The sequence below is a fragment of the Chrysemys picta genome, chromosome 2 (assembly GCF_011386835.1).
Source record: "Chrysemys picta bellii isolate R12L10 chromosome 2, ASM1138683v2, whole genome shotgun sequence".
NCBI classification, from domain to species: domain Eukaryota; kingdom Metazoa; phylum Chordata; order Testudines; family Emydidae; genus Chrysemys; species Chrysemys picta.
This window is the reverse complement of record NC_088792.1, coordinates 222,081,103-222,102,134: the sequence shown is the minus strand read 5'-3', so window position 1 is coordinate 222,102,134 and position 21,032 is coordinate 222,081,103. Positions and strand designations below refer to the sequence as shown.

General features: G+C 40.9%; 1 protein-coding gene across 13 annotated transcripts in view; it reads left to right on the top strand.

Annotated features, from left to right (window-relative positions):
• Positions 1–21,032, top strand: part of RB1CC1 (RB1 inducible coiled-coil 1) — a 195,718-nt gene that overhangs the window by 43,123 nt on the left and 131,563 nt on the right. For 11 of the 13 annotated variants that reach the window (XR_010598864.1, XR_010598863.1, XM_065585532.1 and 8 more), the window contains one exon: positions 65–235. Coding sequence is in view for 8 of the 13 variants with exons in the window: in XM_065585532.1 (XP_065441604.1) it covers positions 65–235 (171 nt within the window). In the remaining 5 variants the exon portion in view is untranslated. Of the gene's footprint in view, positions 1–64; positions 236–19,826; positions 19,882–21,032 lie in introns of all 13 variants that reach the window. The other 2 variants (XM_065585537.1, XM_065585541.1) reach the window with 1 other exon arrangement.

The following is a 21,032-nucleotide window of genomic DNA, read 5'->3' as shown; positions in this document are numbered from 1 at the left end:
TTGGATTACAGGCATGTTTTATTTTCTCAAAGTGCTTTATGAAGATATTTTTATTTTATTACAGGACACAAACCCAATTTTCCTGTTCAACAAAGAAATGATCTTATGTGAACGCCCACCAGCTATTCCCAAAACCACATTTTCAGCAGAGAATGAGATGGAATTAAAAGTTGAAGAATCTCTCATGATGCCTGCAGTGTTTCACACGGTAGCTTCGCGGACACAGCTTGCTGTGGTAAGTTATATTTGAATCCTTGAGAATTTAGTGGATTTAAAACTAATCAGAATAACTCCGTGTCAGATCAATAATAACTCCAGGCTAGTTGTCAATTTGAGTTGATTCAAAAAGCGGTAAATGCATCATATCAGTGTTGGCAGTTTTTCAGATGCCTCAGTTTCATATTTGGATGTACTGAAGTGTGCTAAGGTCTTCTGTATCTTGATGTTGCTTGAAGAATCTTCAGAGCATCTCAGCATAAATGGTAATTGTGATGGCATGCCCAGAGTGCAACCTGGAACTGGGGTTCCGCTATACCCCCTTAACTCTTCCTCCTGGGCTACCTCTCACAATGCTTTGCTAGTAACAAGCAGCAAACCTCTCCAGGAACTGCTGTCACTCAGCAAAACAGCATGTGGAGCCCCACACCCAGCTAGATTGCATGAATGCTCACAAATCACCTAGAGAGAGGCACCAGACAATTCCTCTCAGCTTCCCAGCCTCTTACCCCTGGACTATACTGTCTCACCCTGGTCAGAAGTCTGAACAGTGTAAGTTTATTACCCTGTCTGCCCCCTCCCTCAATGTAGAGAAAACATGCACCAGCCTTTGTATCTGAGCTGAGATTTCCCAAGCACTTAGACGCATAGACTTTAAGGTCAGAAGGGACCATTATGATTGTCTAGTCTGACCTCCTGCACAACACAGGCCACAGAAACTCACCAACCCATTCCTGTATCAACCCCCTAATCTGTATCTGAGCTATTGAAATCCTCAAATCGTGGTTTAAAGACTTAAAGGTGCAGAGAATCCTCCAGCAAGTGACCCATGCCCAATGCTGCAGAGGAAGGCGAAAACTCCCCAGGGCCTCTGCCAATCTGCTCCGGAGGAAAATTCCTTCCGACCCCAAATATGTCAATCAGCTAAACCCTGAGCATGTGGGCAAGACACCAGCCAGACACCCAGGAAAGAATTCTCTGTAGTAACTCAGATCCCATCCCATCTAACATCCCATCACTGGCCATTGGGCATATTTACCGCTAATAGTTAAAGATCAATTAATTGCCAAAATTAGGCTATCCCATCGTACCATCCCCTCCATAAATTTATCAAGCTTAGTCTTGGAGCCAGATCTGTCTTTTGCCCCCACTGCTCCCCTTGGAACTTCCAGAACTTCACTCCTCTGATGGTTAGAAACCTTTGTCTAATTTCAAGTCTAAACTTCATGATGGCCAGTTTATATCCATTTGTTCTTGTCTACATTGGTACTGAGCTTAAATCAGGGGTCGGCAACCTCTGGCACGCTCCTCACCAGGGTAAGCAGCCTGGCGGGCCGGGCCAGTTTGTTTACCTGCCGTGTCCGCAGGTTCGGCTGATTGCGACTCCCACTGGCCGCGGTTCGCCTTTATAGACCCCAGGGGCCAGCCATGCCCAGGGGCTGCTCCCCAGACCAGGTTCCCCCCTCCCCGCCCCCGAACTCCCCTGGAGGGTGCACAGCCCCCCCCGCGAGTCCACCCCCACCCTGGTGGCCCCCGCCCCGAGTCCACTCACTGGCTTTGCTGGGCTTGGGCCGCTGCAGCAGCTCGGCAGGGAGAAGCCACCTTCCGGAGGCACCGGAGAGCCAGAGCATCAGCGGCGAGCCCCAGCCATGGAGGAGTCTGCGCGGCGCAGGGGGCAGCAGCCCTGCAAAGGCAGCAGTGGCGCTAGCGGGGAGCAGCTGCATCCTTTGCCCCTCCTGCCTAGGCTGTGGCCAGGTGCCCCCGGCAGAGGACAGATACATGTGGGCAGAGGACTACATGCGTCCCCCGGCTCCTCCCTCGCCGTGCTCAGGCTCTGCGGGTCCCGGGAGCATGAGCTGCCGCTGTTGCTGCCCCTCCCAGAGCAGTCTCAGGGCCCCGCGCCCTGGCAGTGGCTCACATGCCCAGGAGCCACAGACCCCGAGCACAGCGAGCGGGGAGATGGGGGGCGCACGGGGGCCTCTCCCTGCATGCATCTGCTGCAGTCTGCAGGAGCCCCCGGGGAGGGCGCCAGGCTGCAGCCTGGGCAGGAGGGGCAAGGGGCGCGGCTGCTCCTCGCTAGCAGCGGTGCCGCCTTTGCAGGGCTTTTGCCCTCCTGTGCCGTGCCGGCTTCTCCATGGCTGGGGTTCGCCGCCCCCGCAAGCCAACGCTCTGACTCTCCGGTGTCTCCGGAAGGCAGCTCCTCCCTGCCGAGCCAGGGCACCGCTTTTTGGCACCCCTAGGGCCGTCCTTAAGATTTATGGGGCTCTATGCAGTATTATTAAACTGGTGCACCTATGCCTGATGGCAGCCTGAGCTTGCAGCCCGGCGGGGGCGGAGGGACAAAGCGGAAAGAATAATAAGACGCCCAGCCCGCCTCACGGTGGCGGAGAGTCAGAGTTCCCTGCAGAGATCCCTGTACCCTCTCCCTCACGCAGAATGGACATGCAGAAGGTACCTACTTAAAAGCACTAAATTTGGCAATAAAAAATGTCAGTCACAGGTTTTTTGATATGCCCTGAAGTTTGTCAGACATTTATTGGCAAAAACTTTGTGGTAAGGGTGAGTAAGCTGTCTTGCTGAATACAACATTAAATATTATGGAATACATGATGCAGCTCTTCTGTTTTACATTTTCTTAATCCGTATTTCTAAGCTGATTTTATATTTTAAATGTACTCTTAAACCTTCATAAAGTAATCATTCCAGATTACTACATATTTAACTCACTGAAACGGACATTATTTTAAATTAGTTACAGAGGTTTAGTGTGTTCATAACAATGTTCATTGCTTTTAGAAAAAGGGAACACTAATTTACTGTGTGTGATCTCCATAACAATACACATGTTTATGAAATTTCACCAACTTTAAAAACCTGTTTCCAAAGATTTTAGGCATAACAAAGGATTTTATATCTTACTGAGGTACTGATTTTGCTTAAAACTAGTTCATCAGATAGTCAGAAGTAAAGAAAGGGAAACTCTTCGCCCAGCTATCTGGAAGCAAAGGACTGTTGTCTGTTTAAGGGCTCTCTTCAGTGGGGGAGGAGAGAGGGGGTGAAGGGAGAAATGGATGAACAGAAAGGACTGGAAAGACTTCGGACTTTTTTACTATAGTAATTAAAATGTGTATTTTAGATAAGGGAGGTCTTTTGAAGGATTTATTTAAAAACCCATATGTCTGAAGATCCAAGCATTTAAGGCTAAAGATGATTGTGCATCTAAAAATCTATGCAAGGATTTTTTTAGAGATGTGATTTTATAATCTTCACCAACTCACCAATGACATATTTTTAAAGCAAATTTTAAACTAAGACCTTGGCTACACTGGCGCTGTACAGTGCTGCAACTTGCTGTGCTCAGGGGTGTGAAAACGCGCCTCTCCCCCCCCCCCCCCCCCCCCCCGAGCGCAGCGAGTGCAGTGCTGTAAAGCGCCAGTGTAATCAGCGCCTGCAGCGCTGCACGCTCGCTCGCAGCGCTGCAAGCTACTCCCCTCGGAGAGGTGGAATACATACAGCGCTGCGAGAGCTCTCTCGCAGCGCTGGCGGCACGACTACACTCGCGCTTCACGGCAGCGCTGTGAATTCCCAAGTGTAGACAAGGCCTAAGATCCTGTAGACTGACATGTCCTGAGTAAATATGACAGTCATGCACAACTGTTTTTGTCAGTACACTCAGAAACTGACAGTAGATACCTGAAGGTTGGCAAATGCCTGTTAAATGGCTTCATTACCCCTTGAATGGCTCTTTAACAGTTTCAGTGTTGTGCTAATAGGTCTGGCAGGCTGGAGGCTTTTTCTCTTTTAACTGCTAGATCCCCTTCCCAGGAAGACTCTGAGCCTGCAGGAAGGGTCAGAACAGGGATAGGAAAACGAGAAGGGTGGACGCTAAGACCCAGTGGGCGCCCCCAACCATTTGGTGCCCTAGGCGACCGCCTAGTTCGCCTAGTGGTTGCACCGGCCCTGCTTCCAACTGATGCGTCCCCAGCTTAAAACCAAAATTCTTGTTATTAATCCCTAAATGCATGACCTTGCACTTTTCACTATTAAATTTCAAACAAATCACAGTTTTAGATAAAATATAAAAAAAGATTTATTACGGAAAGAGATTTTAAATAAGAAATAAATAAGAGGTCAGAAAATAAAAGATAAGCGCAGAATCTAAATTTTAAACCTTATGACACTAGGTAGTATTTAGCAAGCAATTTTCTCACCCCACTGCATGTTACAGTTCTTAATACACAGGTCTCTCTTGAGCCTGGACCAGTTTCCTCAGTTGAAGTTTTCGTCTTCTCAGCATTCTTGTTGCTTCGAGCATAGGTGGGGGAGGAGAAAGGCCAAGGCAAGATGCCACTGTTTCTTAAACCCTCAGTCTATGTGCCTAGAAGACACTTCCCCAGATATGTCCTGGTGGGCTTTGCTGAATCAATAGGTTGAGCAATCCTCCTGGTGTCATTATCATTAATGATATACATATTTGCACAGAAGAGTGAGTTTCAACAGATCATGATCTTTCATATGATATCTTATATGGCATGTTTAGTATAAAATATCACAACCACATAGGAGTGATTAATCTGAGGGTTACAGGAGGCCATGTTGAGATGCATGTGTCACAGTAATAGAGCTTTCAGGAAACATTTTTGTGGATTCATGGTATTTGCTAAATGTATTGTGTGCTGCTGGTACAGACACTATAATTTCTCTGGTTGTTTGCGTCTTAATGCCTTTTGCTTTATTTTCAACATGCTTAGTCTATCTCAGCTTGAGGACAGGATAACTTACCAGTTGTTTTGCAAATATTATTAAACTAAATAGAATCTTGGTGGATACAGTTTTAAAAATTGTACTTTTCCAATCTCCTATCTAAGTTTTGGTGGGGTTAAAAAAATAAGCTTCATTTCCCAAAAGTTTGTATAGATCTTGGTTCTTTAGTTACCTTAGTTGTCTTTGAGTGCTAATTTTCCATTTATATAGTAAAACACTCTGAGTTCCATTTGAATTGGTGTATTTGTGTAGATAGGAAATGAAAGTTTCCTACAATAAAGGCATCTACAGATGAAGTACATGGTATAGACAACTGTGTAGACCCGGTTCAGGAATGTGGAACACTGCATTCAATACCTGGACTGATGTATTTCTCTTCAGACTAGCAGAGGTTAAATGAAAATGAAGGCAATATAGAAGTGAGCTAAATGATAAAAATGTTAATTATCTTCATTGTACACAGGTAACTGTTGAAGTCTCCAAACATTGGATGATGTGGTTTTTTTTGTACCACATGTAATAGGCAGGTCCAGCTTGATACCTAATGGTAATACAAATCCTTCCTTACAACAGGATTTTAATAGGCTGTCTTGGAACTAAAATGTTCTCTCAGTTCTGACGACTGATGCGTCTGGTGCACTCCAAAATAAAATTTGTCAACTGTTTTTGAAATAAAAGTGCTAAATAAGTGCTAAATATGACGCAACAGTATTGTGACTGAGAGGGACTCAGCATCGCGGCGCCTCCTGCTGGCCGTCATGGGAATTAGCTCTCAGCCTGCCAGTCCGCCTTCAGCTAGTGGTGTCACGCCACTCTTTGGCCTCGCATCACTCCCCGAACTGCAGCGTCTTCTTCTGGGCATGGTCCTCCGGCTGTGCCCCCACTCCGGTATCTCCCCCCTTCTGGGGCACCGGCAGTCCTTAGTCCCCCCCACTTGCCTCAGTGGCCTACTGCAGTCCCAGGTCCAGCCCCTCTCCTCAGGGGCAATCTGCCATCTAGATACCAGCCACTTTCCTCATTGGCAAGTGGGGTGCAAAAGGAGTGAGCGGGGAGAGGGACCCAGGCACACCTGCTACTCTGGATCTCAACCCAGGGACCCTATAGCCAGCAGCCATCTACTGCCCTCCTCTAACCTGCTGCTTGTTTTCCATGGGCCACTTCTCCAGTAGCTCTTGCACCCTCTCAGCCCTTGTAGCAAGGCATCAGCCAGCAGCTCACCCTCACACTCTGCGGCCCCTGCCCAGCACTGCTCTATCTATGGCACTTCTTCAGGCAGCCAGTCCTCCTCCCTTGCCCTCCAGGGAGAGACTCCCTTCTGCTCTGCTGAGCAGCCCTTTATATATGGCCCTCACTGGCCCTGATTTGCTGCTCCAGCAAGGCTTCCTCCTATTGGTGGGCTCAATAAGCCCTTCCCTGATTAGTGGGTTCTGAGCAGCCTCCCTGGTGCAGCTTTTAACCCCTTCTTCTCCCTGTGTGGGGCAGCCGCCCCGCCACAAGTATTAATAGGAATTGTGTTGGCAATGTGCTGGGCTTTATGCACTCCCCAGTGTGGAGGGCAGTTTCTTCCCTTGCCTGCTAATTTGTCAACCAAGGAAGAACTTTTTAAATTGGCTTTCATAACCTGACTTTCATGTGTCCTTAGAGGACATAGACAAATCTTTGGTCTAATAAGACCAAACTTATCTCTAACATTTTGGGGATGGAAAGAGAATAAAGTATTCTTACCCTGACATGCACATTACTTTCTCACCCTAAGTTTGGAGAGGAGATTTCCTATCTTCCTGGGGGAGAAAGGTGGTTTAATGCAGTGGTACTCCAACCTTTATTAAGCTCAACACCCCTTTGTAAACCTTGATAGGTTGTTGTGACCCAGAGAGGCCCCCCAACCCAATTTCCCCCCGCCCTCCCCCTGCTCTCTAGTGGTCCATTGGGGTGGGAAGGACTCAGAACTAAGATTAAAGATGCTCTGAACAGAGATGAATAGCTATGAAATGCCCCACTTGCAATTGGTGGAGGTGAGCCAACACAGTCCACCAAAAAACCCGCACAGCACCCCCCACAGTCCATGGGGTCCTGAGTGTGAGGGGTGGGATTTGGCGGTTTTGGGTTGTAATTTGGAAGTTTTGGGGAAGGACTTGCAGGGCAGAAGGGACCAAGGAGGGGTGGCAGGCTGATAGTCTCCAACCTCACCCCCTGCCAAACACAGACCCCATTCATGGCCTATGTGGGGCAGGATATGGGGGGATTTGGGGTTCTGTGGGGAAGATATTGGGGGCAGAAGGAGCTAGGTGTGTAGTGGGGGGAAGATTTTTGGGGCTTGGGAGGTGAGGACTATTAAGATGTGTCCCCCAGTATCCCTGTGGGGAGGGTTATGGAATGGTTGCACCTATGTTCCACACCAGGGGTTGGCAACCTTTCAGAAGTGGTGTGACGAGTCTTCATTTATTCACTCTAATTTAAGGTTTTGCATTCCAGTAATACATTTTAATGTTTTTAGAAGGTCTCTTTCTATAAGTCTATAATATATAACGAAACTATTGTATGTACAGTAAATAAGGTTTTTAAAATGTTTAAGAAGCTTCATTTAAAATTAAATTAAAATGCAGAGCCCCCCAGAGCGGTGGCCAGGACCCGGGCAGTGTGAGTGCCACTGAAAATCAGCTCGCGTGCTGCCTTTGGCATGCATGCCATAGGTTGCCTACCCCTGCTCCACACCCTGGGAGTAATGAGGATTCATGGGTCAGCCACAAATTTCCAGTGCGACCGTGAGCAAATCACTTAATCTACCCGGAACCTCAGTTCCCCCATCTATAAGAAAGTAGATAATACTTCTGTACTTCACGGGGTTGTTGTGAGGGTAAAATTTATGAATTGTAAAGTGCTCAAGTAATACGATAAGGGCTATATAAGATATTTGAATACTTATGGAGACAACCAGACTGACATCCATACAACTTTCTTCCCCACTTTGATTGGCAATGTGTAAGGGGGGTAATAAGATCAAGGACTGTAGTAATTACGATGTCTTCATGTCCTTGCCTTACGCCAGAGGGAACTGGACCCAGGATATGGAGTAGCAGGTGGAGAGCTGAGTTCCCCATCCCTCTTCCTCCAAGTTTCCTCCCCTCTATAAGCAGTTGTTTGAGTTCCAGTCTGGAGCTGTGGTTTCTGTTTTTAGCTTTGATTATGGACCACACTACATAGTTAATGTGTGTTGCTTAAGGCTCTGTTTCTTCTGGACAGAGCCTTACATTGTGAGAGTCTGCTGGGTTGAGTATAGAAAATAAATGTGATTATAATTTTAATAAAAATCAGACAGATTAATTTTTCTTTAATCTGAAGGAGATACTAATAACCTGTGACAGTGTGTGCAATTTTTTATTTACTGCACTACCTTATTCAGAAGTGTTAAAATACTTGCCAACAGTAACTATCTTGTAGGAAATCACATATTTCAGAATGCCTCTTTTGGGTCCTGATCACCTATACTAAGGATCCCAGAAGGATGAGCCTGTGCTGTGTGCCTTTTCGTGGCAGTCTTCTGTGAGTCAGCAATAAAGGGGTAAAATGGTGTGGTTACTTATCTGAAGCATATCCATAAAATGCAAGGAATTCTTCCTCAAATTATTCCAGATAAAAAAAGTTTAGAATTTATAGAGAGCACTGTGCTGGGACTTAGAATCTGGGTCTTGTATTTCCAGCTCTGTCACTGGCCTTGTGGATGACCTAGGGCAAGTCATTTCACTGCCCAGTGCCTCAGTTTCACCATGTATACTATGAAGATAATATCTTCTTTGTAAACTGCTTTGAGATCTAGGGATGAAAAGCACTATATAAGAGCTAGGTATTATTATTATTAAAGGGGAAATGAATAAACCCCTTCTCCACAGTTAATTTTGTCCTATAGTTTGTCTTTGGATATTATAGGCTTGTGTATTGGACAGCTCACGAAACACATCAGCAAGATTTGTCTCTTGGGAAAATCCTATAATTCGCTCTGTGATTGGAAGATCATAAGTATAATAAAATCATGGTGACTCTGCTGCATGATATTACAGCCCTCAGAGAGATTGTGAAGAAGGATTCTGTAACCTTGTACTCTTCAGAGTACTTTTTCATGGTGTCTGTTTTGAAGCAACATAAAGAGGAATTCAAGAACAAATGGGGGTGGGGCGTGGGGAGAGTGGAAATGTTACTAGTCACTGTACAATCCCCTGATATTGGTATGGTGGGAGAGTTGTGACTGCTGCTGCATTCCACACCCAGGATCAAGTATTTATTTGGAAGTATTTTCCCCATACTAATTATTTGGGGAATGTGGAAATCATGTTCCCATGCTGTGTTTGTAATAGTTTGCAGGTCATATTTCATATGACATGCCATTTTCCTAATGCAATATGATTTATAGCATATGTCTGAAAACATTCTCGCCTGTTACCAATGATAAACAGTGGTTTCAAGGAACAGTTTAAACTGGGGTGGGGTGCGGGTGGTAGTGATATTTATTACTTCTATTCAAGCATCACCTATGGGCATCTATTATTGTTGAGCCCATTGTACAAACAGAATAGGATAATGCCTGCTCTAGAACACACAGTATATAATTTGACGAGACACAACATTAGGATACCATAAACAATAGGAGGATGAGAAAAACAGTAAAGGCATGCATTAACAGGATAACTATATGGTTTAAATTTTAAAATGGAATTTTGGTAGGATACCGCTTGTGCATTTATACGTTTGTAAGTTAGTAATTTTGCGAACTTTCAGAATGTATTTCTCTTCATTTATTAACAATGCTAAATAAGAAATTAAAGAATTCCAAGGAGAGGCTGCATATCATTGGAAAGATGGACTTCTCTGAAGTTTGAATACTGAATGGATAGGAAACTTGCCATGACACTTAAATTTTCCAGTTAATGAATATGTAACTTGCAATAAAAGTAGGCTTGGAAGGATTAAATTATTTTTGGTAAATGTCGATTTCACCATACACACAAACTGAAAACATACTACTATTCATGATGATCAGAATTTACATAGAGGCAAAGTAAAAGAAATGCTGCCTGAAAACTTACTAGAGTTTAAGGATATTTATTTTTGACATGTGATAATGATATACAATTTTGTGTGTTAAGTTAAAGTTATAAAGCTTTAACTTTTTGAATCTCAACATCTTCTGTCCTTACATAATTGTCTGACTCCACCCTAGTCTGATTTGAATAACTTTCTGAAAATGTGAAAATGTAAACAGATAAAAATAGAAAAATGCTTAAAAGTAAACACTGATCTTATCTGCCAAAGTTATATGTATATAAAAAATAGAATTCTACCAAGCTTAAATAAAAGGAAATACCTCACCAAAATTTAAAAAGGCCAGTGGGAAATTGCCAAACACATACTTTAGGGGTAGACCAAGCCCCTCAATACAATGGGAAGAATAACCGTATGAAAAGTGTTACGAAATATCAGTTCACTGTTCTCTCCCCTCTGAGAGGCAGCTCTCTTCACCTGAGAGATCCAGTGCAGGTCCTGAGGTTCCGAATGCTGAGGCATCCTGATCTTGATCCAAGAAGAACCCTCCTATTCATGTAAGAAGTGTTCAGTGACTTTGCTCTCCCAAGAGAGGGTTTCTTTAACTAGAAGTCCTTTATGGACAGCAACCTGGATTTTCAAAGCGTAAAGGTCCGAAGTCCCCAAATATAAGCAGCCTTAAGAAAGAGAGTCCCTTCCTGAAGATCAAAGATGCCAAGAAGAAATCACCTCCACCATAAGACTTCCTGGACAACTGAAGGGTGAGATAAATCCCACTTCGCTCTAAAGCATAGGAAGATTTAAAAGTCAGAATTTGTTTAGATTCCAGGGAATTTCTTTGCTTCGAGGAAAGCCGGAATTTGGCCGTGAAGAGCAAAAATACTGCCTTTCTAGAATCTTGAACTCCCGTGTAGTTCAGATTCGTGTTCTATAAATCCAGACCATTGTTCTGGATTCTTTGAAATTTCAGATTAATAAACTTTAGATATCCTGATTCAAACTAAATACCAAGAAAGATTATCCTAGAAGTAAGAAAGAAATAAAGCCTTTAGCAGCCTTAATATTTGAAATCTTTTCCTAAGAATCATAAGTGGACTGAGTTACATGGTTTAAACCTAATGTCTTGTAATTAACTACTTGTTACTTGTCACTCATTTGGTCTTTATCTACAGAGCACTGTAATCAGGGGGAAATAATATTTGCATTTTTGTGTCTTAGGGACGATCTAACAGTTACCAGCTTACTAAAGCTTTTTGCTGTTGCTTAAAGAACTAGTCTTGAGATCATAACTGTACGTTTAAACATCTGGAACTATACTATATGTTAGATCTCTGTGAAAATTCAGTATTTGATGGTTAAACTTTGTTATGTTGTCTTGTTTAAACTCAGTATCTAACTTCAAAGGCGACTCAAAACTAGCAACTTTCTTAAATCACTGTTCTGCTATGCAAGGGTGTATAAAAATCAATTATTTAAAAAAAATCAGATTTTTTTTGTTTAAATTGAATTTTTAATTCAATTTGAAATTGACAACTTGTGTTAAGGCCTAAACTTGTTATCTGTTAAAATCATTTAAATTAAATACCAGATAAACAGCAGTACATATTTGCTTCTAATTACGGAAAATCAAACCACTGAACTGCTGGAAGTCATTGGCTAAGCATCTGGAGCCAGAGTTTAAGTGCTAATTTTTTTTTTTTTTTTTACAGCAATAGCCTTTTCTGCAAGTGCAGAGAGAATATTTTCTTAATTTCAGGTTATTCAATTAGTTCATTTCAGTGACTAGGTCACTCAAAGTGCAGAAACCCATTGGGAATTGAAAAGCCAAGAAAGTTTGTGTGTGTCTCTCCCCCCCTTCCCCCCACTTTCAAATCTGTGAATAAAAACTAGGTGATCAAGGTGAGATCCATTTAGTTCTAAAATCTTGAAGGACATGGTGACCAGAAATAATTAGTTCAATTCACTGATTACAGATAATATTTTGGTTTAATCAGTTTTAAATGCAAAATATGTTTTGATAAATGTTTTTTCTTATGTCTCCAGCACATTTAAGATAATTTTTTCTTTAAAAAGAAAATTAAAATGTTGTTTTTATGCATTTTTAATTTAAATTGAATTTCCATCTATATAGAGCTTGACAAAAATCAAAAGTAAAAAATAAGCTAGTAAACAATAAATGCCTCTTTTGACATTTTCTAAAATAAAAAATGTAAAAAATTAAGAAGCTGATTACATGTAGGTTAAGCTGTATAACTGCTTAAATAAATGTGTATAGCTATAATGTATCCTCCTAGTTAATAAAAAGAAGCACCAAATTTAGTGGAAAGGCTATATGTATATGCAAATCAACATGTTTTAATGGTTACCAACAATGAGAATTGATCTTTCTTTAGGAAAAAAATTAAAATTTACAAACACAAAACACAGTTGAAACCAGTTATTTAAATCAAGGTTTCCTGCTTGCTGATTTAAATCATGATTGAAATTGGTGATTTTAAATTACTTTGATTTAAACACCCCCTATTTTCTTCTCTATATCCTACACATTTACCCCCCACAACTGTGATGTCTTTGTATGTGTGAGAATTACCTTCATATGAGAGAAGCGTCCTCCGATCCCTTTGTCTTGTAACATTACACTGTGAGTGAGTAATTTCAAAATCTCCCTTCTGCCTTTATTTGAGTGTTATAAACTTTAGAATATTTTTACACTAACTTTAATTGTGTCGTGTGTTTCTAACTAGAGTTACGTAATGTGTTAATACGGTGCATGCCAATCTAGCCTTATCTCCATACTTCTTGTGGTAACTTAAATAGTTACTGTTTTACCTTTTGTCTATTTCAAATACCAAAAGCAATGTACTTCTTGATATTTCTGTTACACGACTTCCCCATTGGTGGATGTCCATTACCTGCATTAATCTCTCAGGTTACATCCATGCTGCAAAAATAAATAAACAAACAAATAAAAAAGCCTTATGGTAGCGAGTCTCAGAGCTCAGGTCAACTAACGTGGGCTTGCAAGGCAAACGCAATGGGGCTAAAATAAAATAAATAAATTAATGGAGATATCCTATCTCCTAGAACTGGAAGGGACCCTGAAAGGTCATCAAGTCCAGCCCCCTGCCTTCACTAGCAGGACCAAGTACTGATTTTGCCCCAGATCCCTAAGTGGCCCCCTCAAGGATTAAACTCACAACCCTGGGTTTAGCTGGCCAATGCTCAAACCACTGAGCTGTGTAGACATTGCTGCTTGAGTTGGAGCCAGGGTCTGAAAGGCGATCAGATGGGTCTCAGAGCCTGGGCTCCAGCCCAAGTAGAACATCTACGCTGCTGTTTTTAGCCCCATAGCATGTGCCTGGGTCAATTGACCTGACCTCTGAGACTTGCTACTGTGATGTGTTGTGTGTTTGGTTTTTTTTGCAGTGTAGATGTGCCCTCAGAGAGCTCTCTTTCTTTTGCTAATTAACTCAGACACCAGTATCTCCTTGCCATACACTGTCTGCCTATCGATTCTCTAGACTGTTCCCTAAGCCTGCTTGGTTCAACTTCAGAAAGTAATTTGATTAACCAATATGATAAAACTGAACTCTCACAGTTGTAAAATTGTCTAACTCCACCAAACCCAAAGCTAGTTTATTCACCCTGTATTATTATTGTAACAGTCACAATGTATGTGGTTATTATCTTTGCTTTCCATGTTGTCATAGGACACACTCTTGGCTGAAGTGTGTTACCTGAATACTGCTTATTTTGGAGCTGTAGTGGCCATATGACTGTGGATTTTCCCTAACAATCATGTTTAGTCCTCAGAATACTATTTCCTTAAGACAGAAGTAAGAGACGTAATAATGGTTTTGCTAGCTTTTAAGTTGATGCTACTTTCAATTACATTGCCATATACGACCTATCTAGTTTCATCCTAATTCATTCGTTAGTTTAAAAGTTTTGATGTCAAGTTGAATTCTAGTTGTTGTAAATTAGTTAAACTGATGTTATACTTGGTTGTGTGATACTGTTTCTCTTTAAGTTTAGCTGTTGAATTATGTTAATAATGCTTAGCTGCTTATTAACCTGTTGATGCTGTTAATGTCCTAAGAAATTAAGTGAAATCATTGTGGTTGATGCACATAGCTTTTTGAATTTTACACTCAATTTTATGGTACTAGTCAAGTCAATATAATTAACCAACCTTGCTTTGTATTTTAGAATTTCATGTTTAGTTAAGATGTTGCTTTAAAATATTGCTACATCGCATCACTCATTTTATGTACCTTTCTTTTTATATACTTAACTCATTTGCATAATTCTTGGTTTAATTGTTAGTTCCTTTTGTCATTTTTAATTACTTAAACATTTTGTTTATTTCAGGATCAAATTCAGTTGTTTATTTTATGGGCATACCTTAATGTATAGGAAAAAGAGTCCTTGGTAAATTTTATGTGGATTACCTCATGAGTGCATTTTCATTAATAACCATAATCAGTAATTCAATATTTTGATTTGGTTTTCCTGAACTAGTTTTGTGAGAAGCAGTTAATAAATCCATCTAATTAACTCTTTCTCCCAATTATCAATTTTAATAATTGTTTGTTTTTCTTTTGATAATGTTACTTTGAAAATTACCTGGTGTCCAACCCCTTGCTAGCCCACAATGCCTACGAATTTGTATCTGAGATTTTGATATAGAGGCTCCCTAGCATTTCCTTTCCTTTTTCCCATCCAATTCTCATTCTGCTTCACTTAAACCTGTTTACTGAGCTATCTGAAATAATTGTTCAAAATCAGAATGAGATATAAACAGATTAACCAAATAACCAGGAAGACGACACCTGCAGAGCAGTACTATGTGACTGCTAACAGGGTCTGTTCAAGTGTGGCTGCTTGATCACCAGTTTTTAATATAGAACCTTCTTAGTCTGTGCCAGGAGAACAGAAACATCTGGAAGAGCAAGGGAATATGTTTCTGTAAGGGATATGATATTACCACTATCATAGGAACTGGCGTCCTGGATCAAACTAATGTCTGATTTGGTATCCTGTCACCAACAGTGGTCAGAACCAGATGCTAACGAGAGAGGTGCAAGAAAACCCTGCAATTAGTTTTGGGAAAACTAAGAGAAGTTTTATCCTAAATGCCAATAGAGATTGTTTGTTGTCCTGAGTAATGAGAGTTTTATGTCTCTTCTAAAACTTGTCTAATTTTTAAGTATTTATATTAATTCTGGGTACTCCTTGTTATCCTTTATAAATGTCAACATTTTGAATCCTCCTAAGCTTTTAGCTTCATTGATATTGTGGTAGTCAATTCCACAATATACTTGCATGTTCAAGGAAAAAGTTTCACTTCATCCATTTTGCATTTTCCATATTTGTATTTCATTGAATGTCTCCTTGGTTTTTTGTATTATGAGATCAAATGAATAGAAGTTTCCAGTTTTCCTTCTTTGGTACCAGTCATCATTTTGTATATCTCCATCATGGCCCTTCTTGTTTATCTCTTCTTTATGGTACATACTTCCAGTCTCTCTTGATAAGAGTGTCTTTCCATGCCCCTAATCTTTCATATGCCCCATCTCTGAACCTTCTCTCTTCTACTATACCCTTTTTGCGTTGGCCTGACCAGAACAGAATACCCCATACTAGATAAGTGTATACCATAGATTTATGACAAATTTTTAATGTTTTCCATTTCATTCCTTCTGTCCTAACATTGACTGCGTTTGACTACTGCCATACGTTGAGCAGAGGTCTTCATTGAGTTAACTACAGTGATGCCCAGGTCTCTTTCCTGTTTGTACAGTTAATTTAAAATCCAGTAAGGTGCATGAGTAGTTCAAAATATTCCCTTTAATGTGCATTACTTTGCATTTATCAACACTGAATTTTATCTGTAATTGTTGCCCATTCAGCTAAGTTGCAACATGGATTAAATTTTGAGTCAGCTGCAAATTTTTCCACCTTCCAGATCATTGATAAATGCATTTGAAAGAACCATGTGGCACCTCACTGTTAATCTCTGGCCATGATGAAAACTGACCATTTATTCGTTCATTGGCCACTGTCGGTAGACAGGATACTGGGCTAGATGGACCTTTGGTCTGACCCAATACGGCCATTCTTACGTTCTTATGTCAGTCTTGTAGCCAGGCTCTGATTCATGACAATACTTTGCATTTCACACCATGATTATTTAGTTTCTTTTGAAGCATATTGTCAAAGGCTTTTAAAAAGTCTAAACACCTTATGTCAACTAGTCTTCCCACTTTTTTAAATATAACCCTCCTATTTACATTTCAGTGTCACTGCACTAATTTTTGGTACCTTTCTTTCCTCAAGCATATTAAGCTTAATTATATGCGAGTCATTGTCACTTTGTGGCTCAAATGTAATTACTACTTGAACCAACTCCAGCATGCTACTTTCATAAATATCTTTTTTTCTGAACTGGAGGCCAGTAGTATAAGCCTACTAGAATATTTGTATTCTTATGATTTGTATTAATATGGATTCATAGCGAAGATCAGTTTCAGTAGATTCTGTGGAATCTTTTAGTCCAGAGCTAGCACTGCTTTTCTACCCCTTTAACCCAAGTCCTTCATGTATAGTTTATAGCCACATGTTCAGCATCCCATTGTTTTTTGTGATTACACAATGTTCAGTAATGCTTGTTATGTCACGGTACTGTTTTATTGCTGGGCTTTAGTTTTTTACGCTTCTCTGATTTGTATATACACTCTTTCTTTCTTTCTTTCTTTTTTTTTTTTTTTTTTTTTTTTTTTTTTTTAAACCTTGGGTCTCATAGAATCATAGGGTTAGAAGGGACTGCGAGGGTCATCTAGTCTAACCCCCTGCCAAGATGCAGGATTTATTGTATCTAAACTATCCAATCTTGTTAAACTCCTTAGCTTAACAATTTGCAAGTTTAACAGAAATTGCTTCTGTGATCTTAACTTGTCCCTGTACCTGTATTTTTGTATTACTGACATTTCTAGCAGATATCTTTGTCCAACTTAGTTATCCTTGACGTCTATCATCTCTCCTCCAACTTTTAGTCTAAACAGTCTTTTAAAACTTTATTTAGTTTATGTACCAAAAGTCAGGTTCCCCTTTAATTAAAGTTCTGAGATGGGCTCACTCTACAATGACCCGATTTGCCAACTCTATAAATAATTCTCTCTGCTCCAATTCAGCAGCTCTGGCTTCAAGGTTAAGTATGTGGCCTCTGAGGGACATAAACTGTTTGCACCAGTTGCATCCATATGCTGCTTGACCACAAGGCAAGCAGTCATACACTCTGTGCAGTGAATGAGATATTGCTAACCCAGACTAATCTGCAACTGGTCTTCTACCTCCATACTTCAACTGGGTTTTAGCTCTCTGATTAGTAGATTACGCTAGGCATAGTCTTTGCTTAAGGTAAAGCTTTTACTGGTTTATTTAATTTGATTTCAAGGATCAGATTAGTTTACTAAAACTAATTAAGTGATCTACTTCCACTCAGCCTAAACTCACCTGTGCTGTTGCCTCTCACCATTCGGTTTGGGGCTATTCTTTGCTTTTGGAAATTGCAAATGCTTTTGTGGAGACTAGAGGTAAGGCAGGCCTCTGATTTAGCCTTCCTTTTCTGGGTTGAACAGATATGTCACAAGTCTCAAGCCATTACCCAGGTTGTTCTTTTTATTCCAGTGAAGAAAGAATAATAAAGTCTGACTGTGCGGATCTACTTTAGAAACAAGAACCATAAACCCCTTTTACTCTCACGCTGGTAATCCTCCTCAGATATTGGAAATGAGGTTTAATCTTTGACTGAAGGACCACCAGAAGATTCATACTCCTCTGGACTGCCCTTATTAGCAGATTTGCATTTCGTATGTCAAGATACTACCACTATATCCAAAATAAACAAGCTGTCAATTTAGGGCAACTTCCCCTTCTGAGGAAGACTCATAGAATACCAGGGTTGTAAGGGACCTCGGGAGATCATCTAGTCCAACCCCCTGCTCAAAGCAGGACCAATCCCCAGACAGATTTTTACCGCAGTTCCCTAAATGGCCCCCTCAAGGATTGAACTCAACCCTGGGTTTAGCAGACCAGTGCTCAAATCACTGAGCTATCCCTCCCCCCAGGTGTTTCATTTGTCCACATAATGTCTGGGTAACCGAACTCATATCATTTATTCTTTTGGCTCAGCTATAAAAGCTCACTAATATTAAGACAATACTCAGGCTTCTAAAGTCGACATAGTAATCTCTGCTCTAGGAAACCTTCCCTTTCCAGTCACTAGAAAGCCACTGTTATAGACCCTCTTGAAAAGACTATAAAAAAAAAAAGACATTCTTAAAATCTTATGAATATTTGGCTGGCCAAGTTTCTATTACCATTCATTCTGTCTGTGGCTGAATTATTGGTTGAATTGCTGGGTGAGCTCTTAGCTCTGTCTAAGAAAGTTGTGTCCAAACACATCCATAAATTGATGTTTATGCTTTGTGACTAGATCTGGGGCACAATCCATAGTATGCTTATTTGGCTACATTCCTAGTTTGGTGGGACAAGAGGAGGAGAACTTGTTCATTCACTTCAATCTGATGCTCCTCCTTTGTAGTTGGAAATGTATGGAACTATTAGACCAGCCGCTAAAAGGCTTCACTGAAATGGCTTTGTAGCTTTCTCTTGTACTCCATTATAATTGTAAATTGACTAGTAGGTGTTTCCTTTTCATACGTAAATTTGCATACACCATGTCCAGTGTCAGGATTTTTTCAGTTGATGACTTCCTGCTCGGCATCCCTCCCCTTGACAGTCCATTAGAGCCAGAGGCTAGTGACATTAAGGACATGATGCAAGGATCATTTAATTTTGTTACTGTTGAGTTCTGTGTTTTGACAACTGTAAGCGTCAGCTGGCATGGTATGTGCTAGATAAACTTGTTCTTACATGATATATGAATAGTATTAGCAAGAGTCACTATTCATACTATGCTGTTTTCCTCAGCTGTGTAGCTTAGAAGGCAGAACCAGACCTGTCAGTCACTGAGATAAGACTTGGTTCTTTGCATCTTAGATATCAGCCAGTAAATACTTCCAAGCCTGTGATATGAGAATGAAATCAATAAGTTGCACGGATATACTAATGGTCCTCTACTGCATATAGAAAACATCATACAGAACATAATCACCCAAAGTAATTTAAGATTAGTTAAGAAAAATGAATGTAATTACACTTCTACCCCGATATAACACGAATTTGGATATAACCGGTAAAGCATCGCTCCGCGTGGGAGGGGCTGTGCGCTCCGGCGGATCAAAGCCAGTTCGATATAACGCGGTTTCACCTATAATGCGGTAAGGTTTTTTGACTCCCAAGGACAGCATTATATCGGGGTAGAGGGGTATTCAAGAGAAGAGAAATTGCAAGATAAATTGAAATTTCTCATAGTTGTTTGCTTTATTTATTGTCTGGTTTAGAAACAGCAGTGAAATCTAAAGTAGTGATTGACAGAGCTATGTAACACTGCTGAAATTTTAGACTGAGTTATGTGAATTAGGGATGCTACTGTGTGTAGTCTACTGAAAGCAACGTCTGAGCAAGCAAAAGAAGCAAGGCAGCCTCTGTCCAATTTACTGTAAATATGGACTGAAGACGAAGTAGCCACCTTACATGTGTATGACTTCAATCATAAGGTGAAGACCGACCTGGTTTGGTGGACTGAGATGGATTTAGGATGTTGAAACCTTTGAAGTCCTTTAAACAGAATTTCAGCCACCTGGCAATAGAGGACTTTGATGACTTGTTTCCTTTTACCGCAGGATGGTAGAGGACGAAAAGAGCCCAGGCTTTCCTGAAAACTTTTGTTCTTTTGAGGTAAGTTTGAAGAGCTCTCTACGCAAACAATATGTGATATACTTTTTTCCTTCAGGTGAACGGGATTAGTAGGGGCAATAGAATGGAAGGCCAATCCATTGAAAACTATGGAAAACAGTTAGTTTTAGCAGTGAATTCCAGTTCTTGGTAACACAACACCTTATCCCGTCATCAGCTCCATTGACAGCATGTGAGGCTCAGATTTATTGAACTGAGGTAATCACTGAGGAAAGTCAGAGTGAGGTAATTTAAATAGAGGTTCTGTTAAAGCATCCAGCACTAGCTTGTGTTTCTGGAGAGCCTCTCTGAATTTCTGGAGGAATTAAGTGATGTTGCCTTCAATAATTGCTCAGCATGCAGAACATTAACCTGGGTTTGTCCATCTCCTGTGCTAGGAATAACAGTCGTATTTTTGTACATGGTGTCAGAGGTTATCTTGTAGGAAGTTGGCAGTTTAAGAAATATTGGCATATTCTGCGTTTAATGTGCTTAGCTCTGCACCATAAACTGAAACTTTCAAATAGCCTGGTATAATTTAGCTTTACAGACTTATTTTTGCTTCCAAAGAGAGCATGAAAACTACTCTTTTCTAGACACACAAATCAGGACGTAGTGGACCTTTCTTAATTTTGGCTGAATGGATCTTCTCTGTTCTGTCTTTACTGAATCCTTTAATCTCCACTGCAGTGCAAAATATCAGACTGGAAAAAGTACAGATACTCTAATAGCACCCCTTTGGCCTCATAAATTGTAGTTCAAGGTTTTTATTATGACCTCTCTTGCTGCTTCCATTTAGATACCAGCCCCCAGAAATGGAAAATTGCTTACCCTACTACTCAGTTTTTGTGAAAATACTAGACTTCAGGATTCACACTTCTGGTTCTGAATTCCCTAGCATATGAGAGAGGAATATTCCAAGCTCTTTAAGGTTTTGTGGTCCAAAAGGGTGGCAGAAGTAGTAGAAGCGTGAGCTACTTCTGCTCTGGTATGTCTTAACTGCCATCATTGGACCTCCCAGTCACTTCTTGCCTTTATCAGGATGCAAAGGCTCCACAGTAACCAATCTTAAAATAAAAATAAAAAAAAGGGGATGGGGGAATGCCTCAAATTGGAACAAAGGAACATCAAAAGTGGAAGATAAAACACCACAT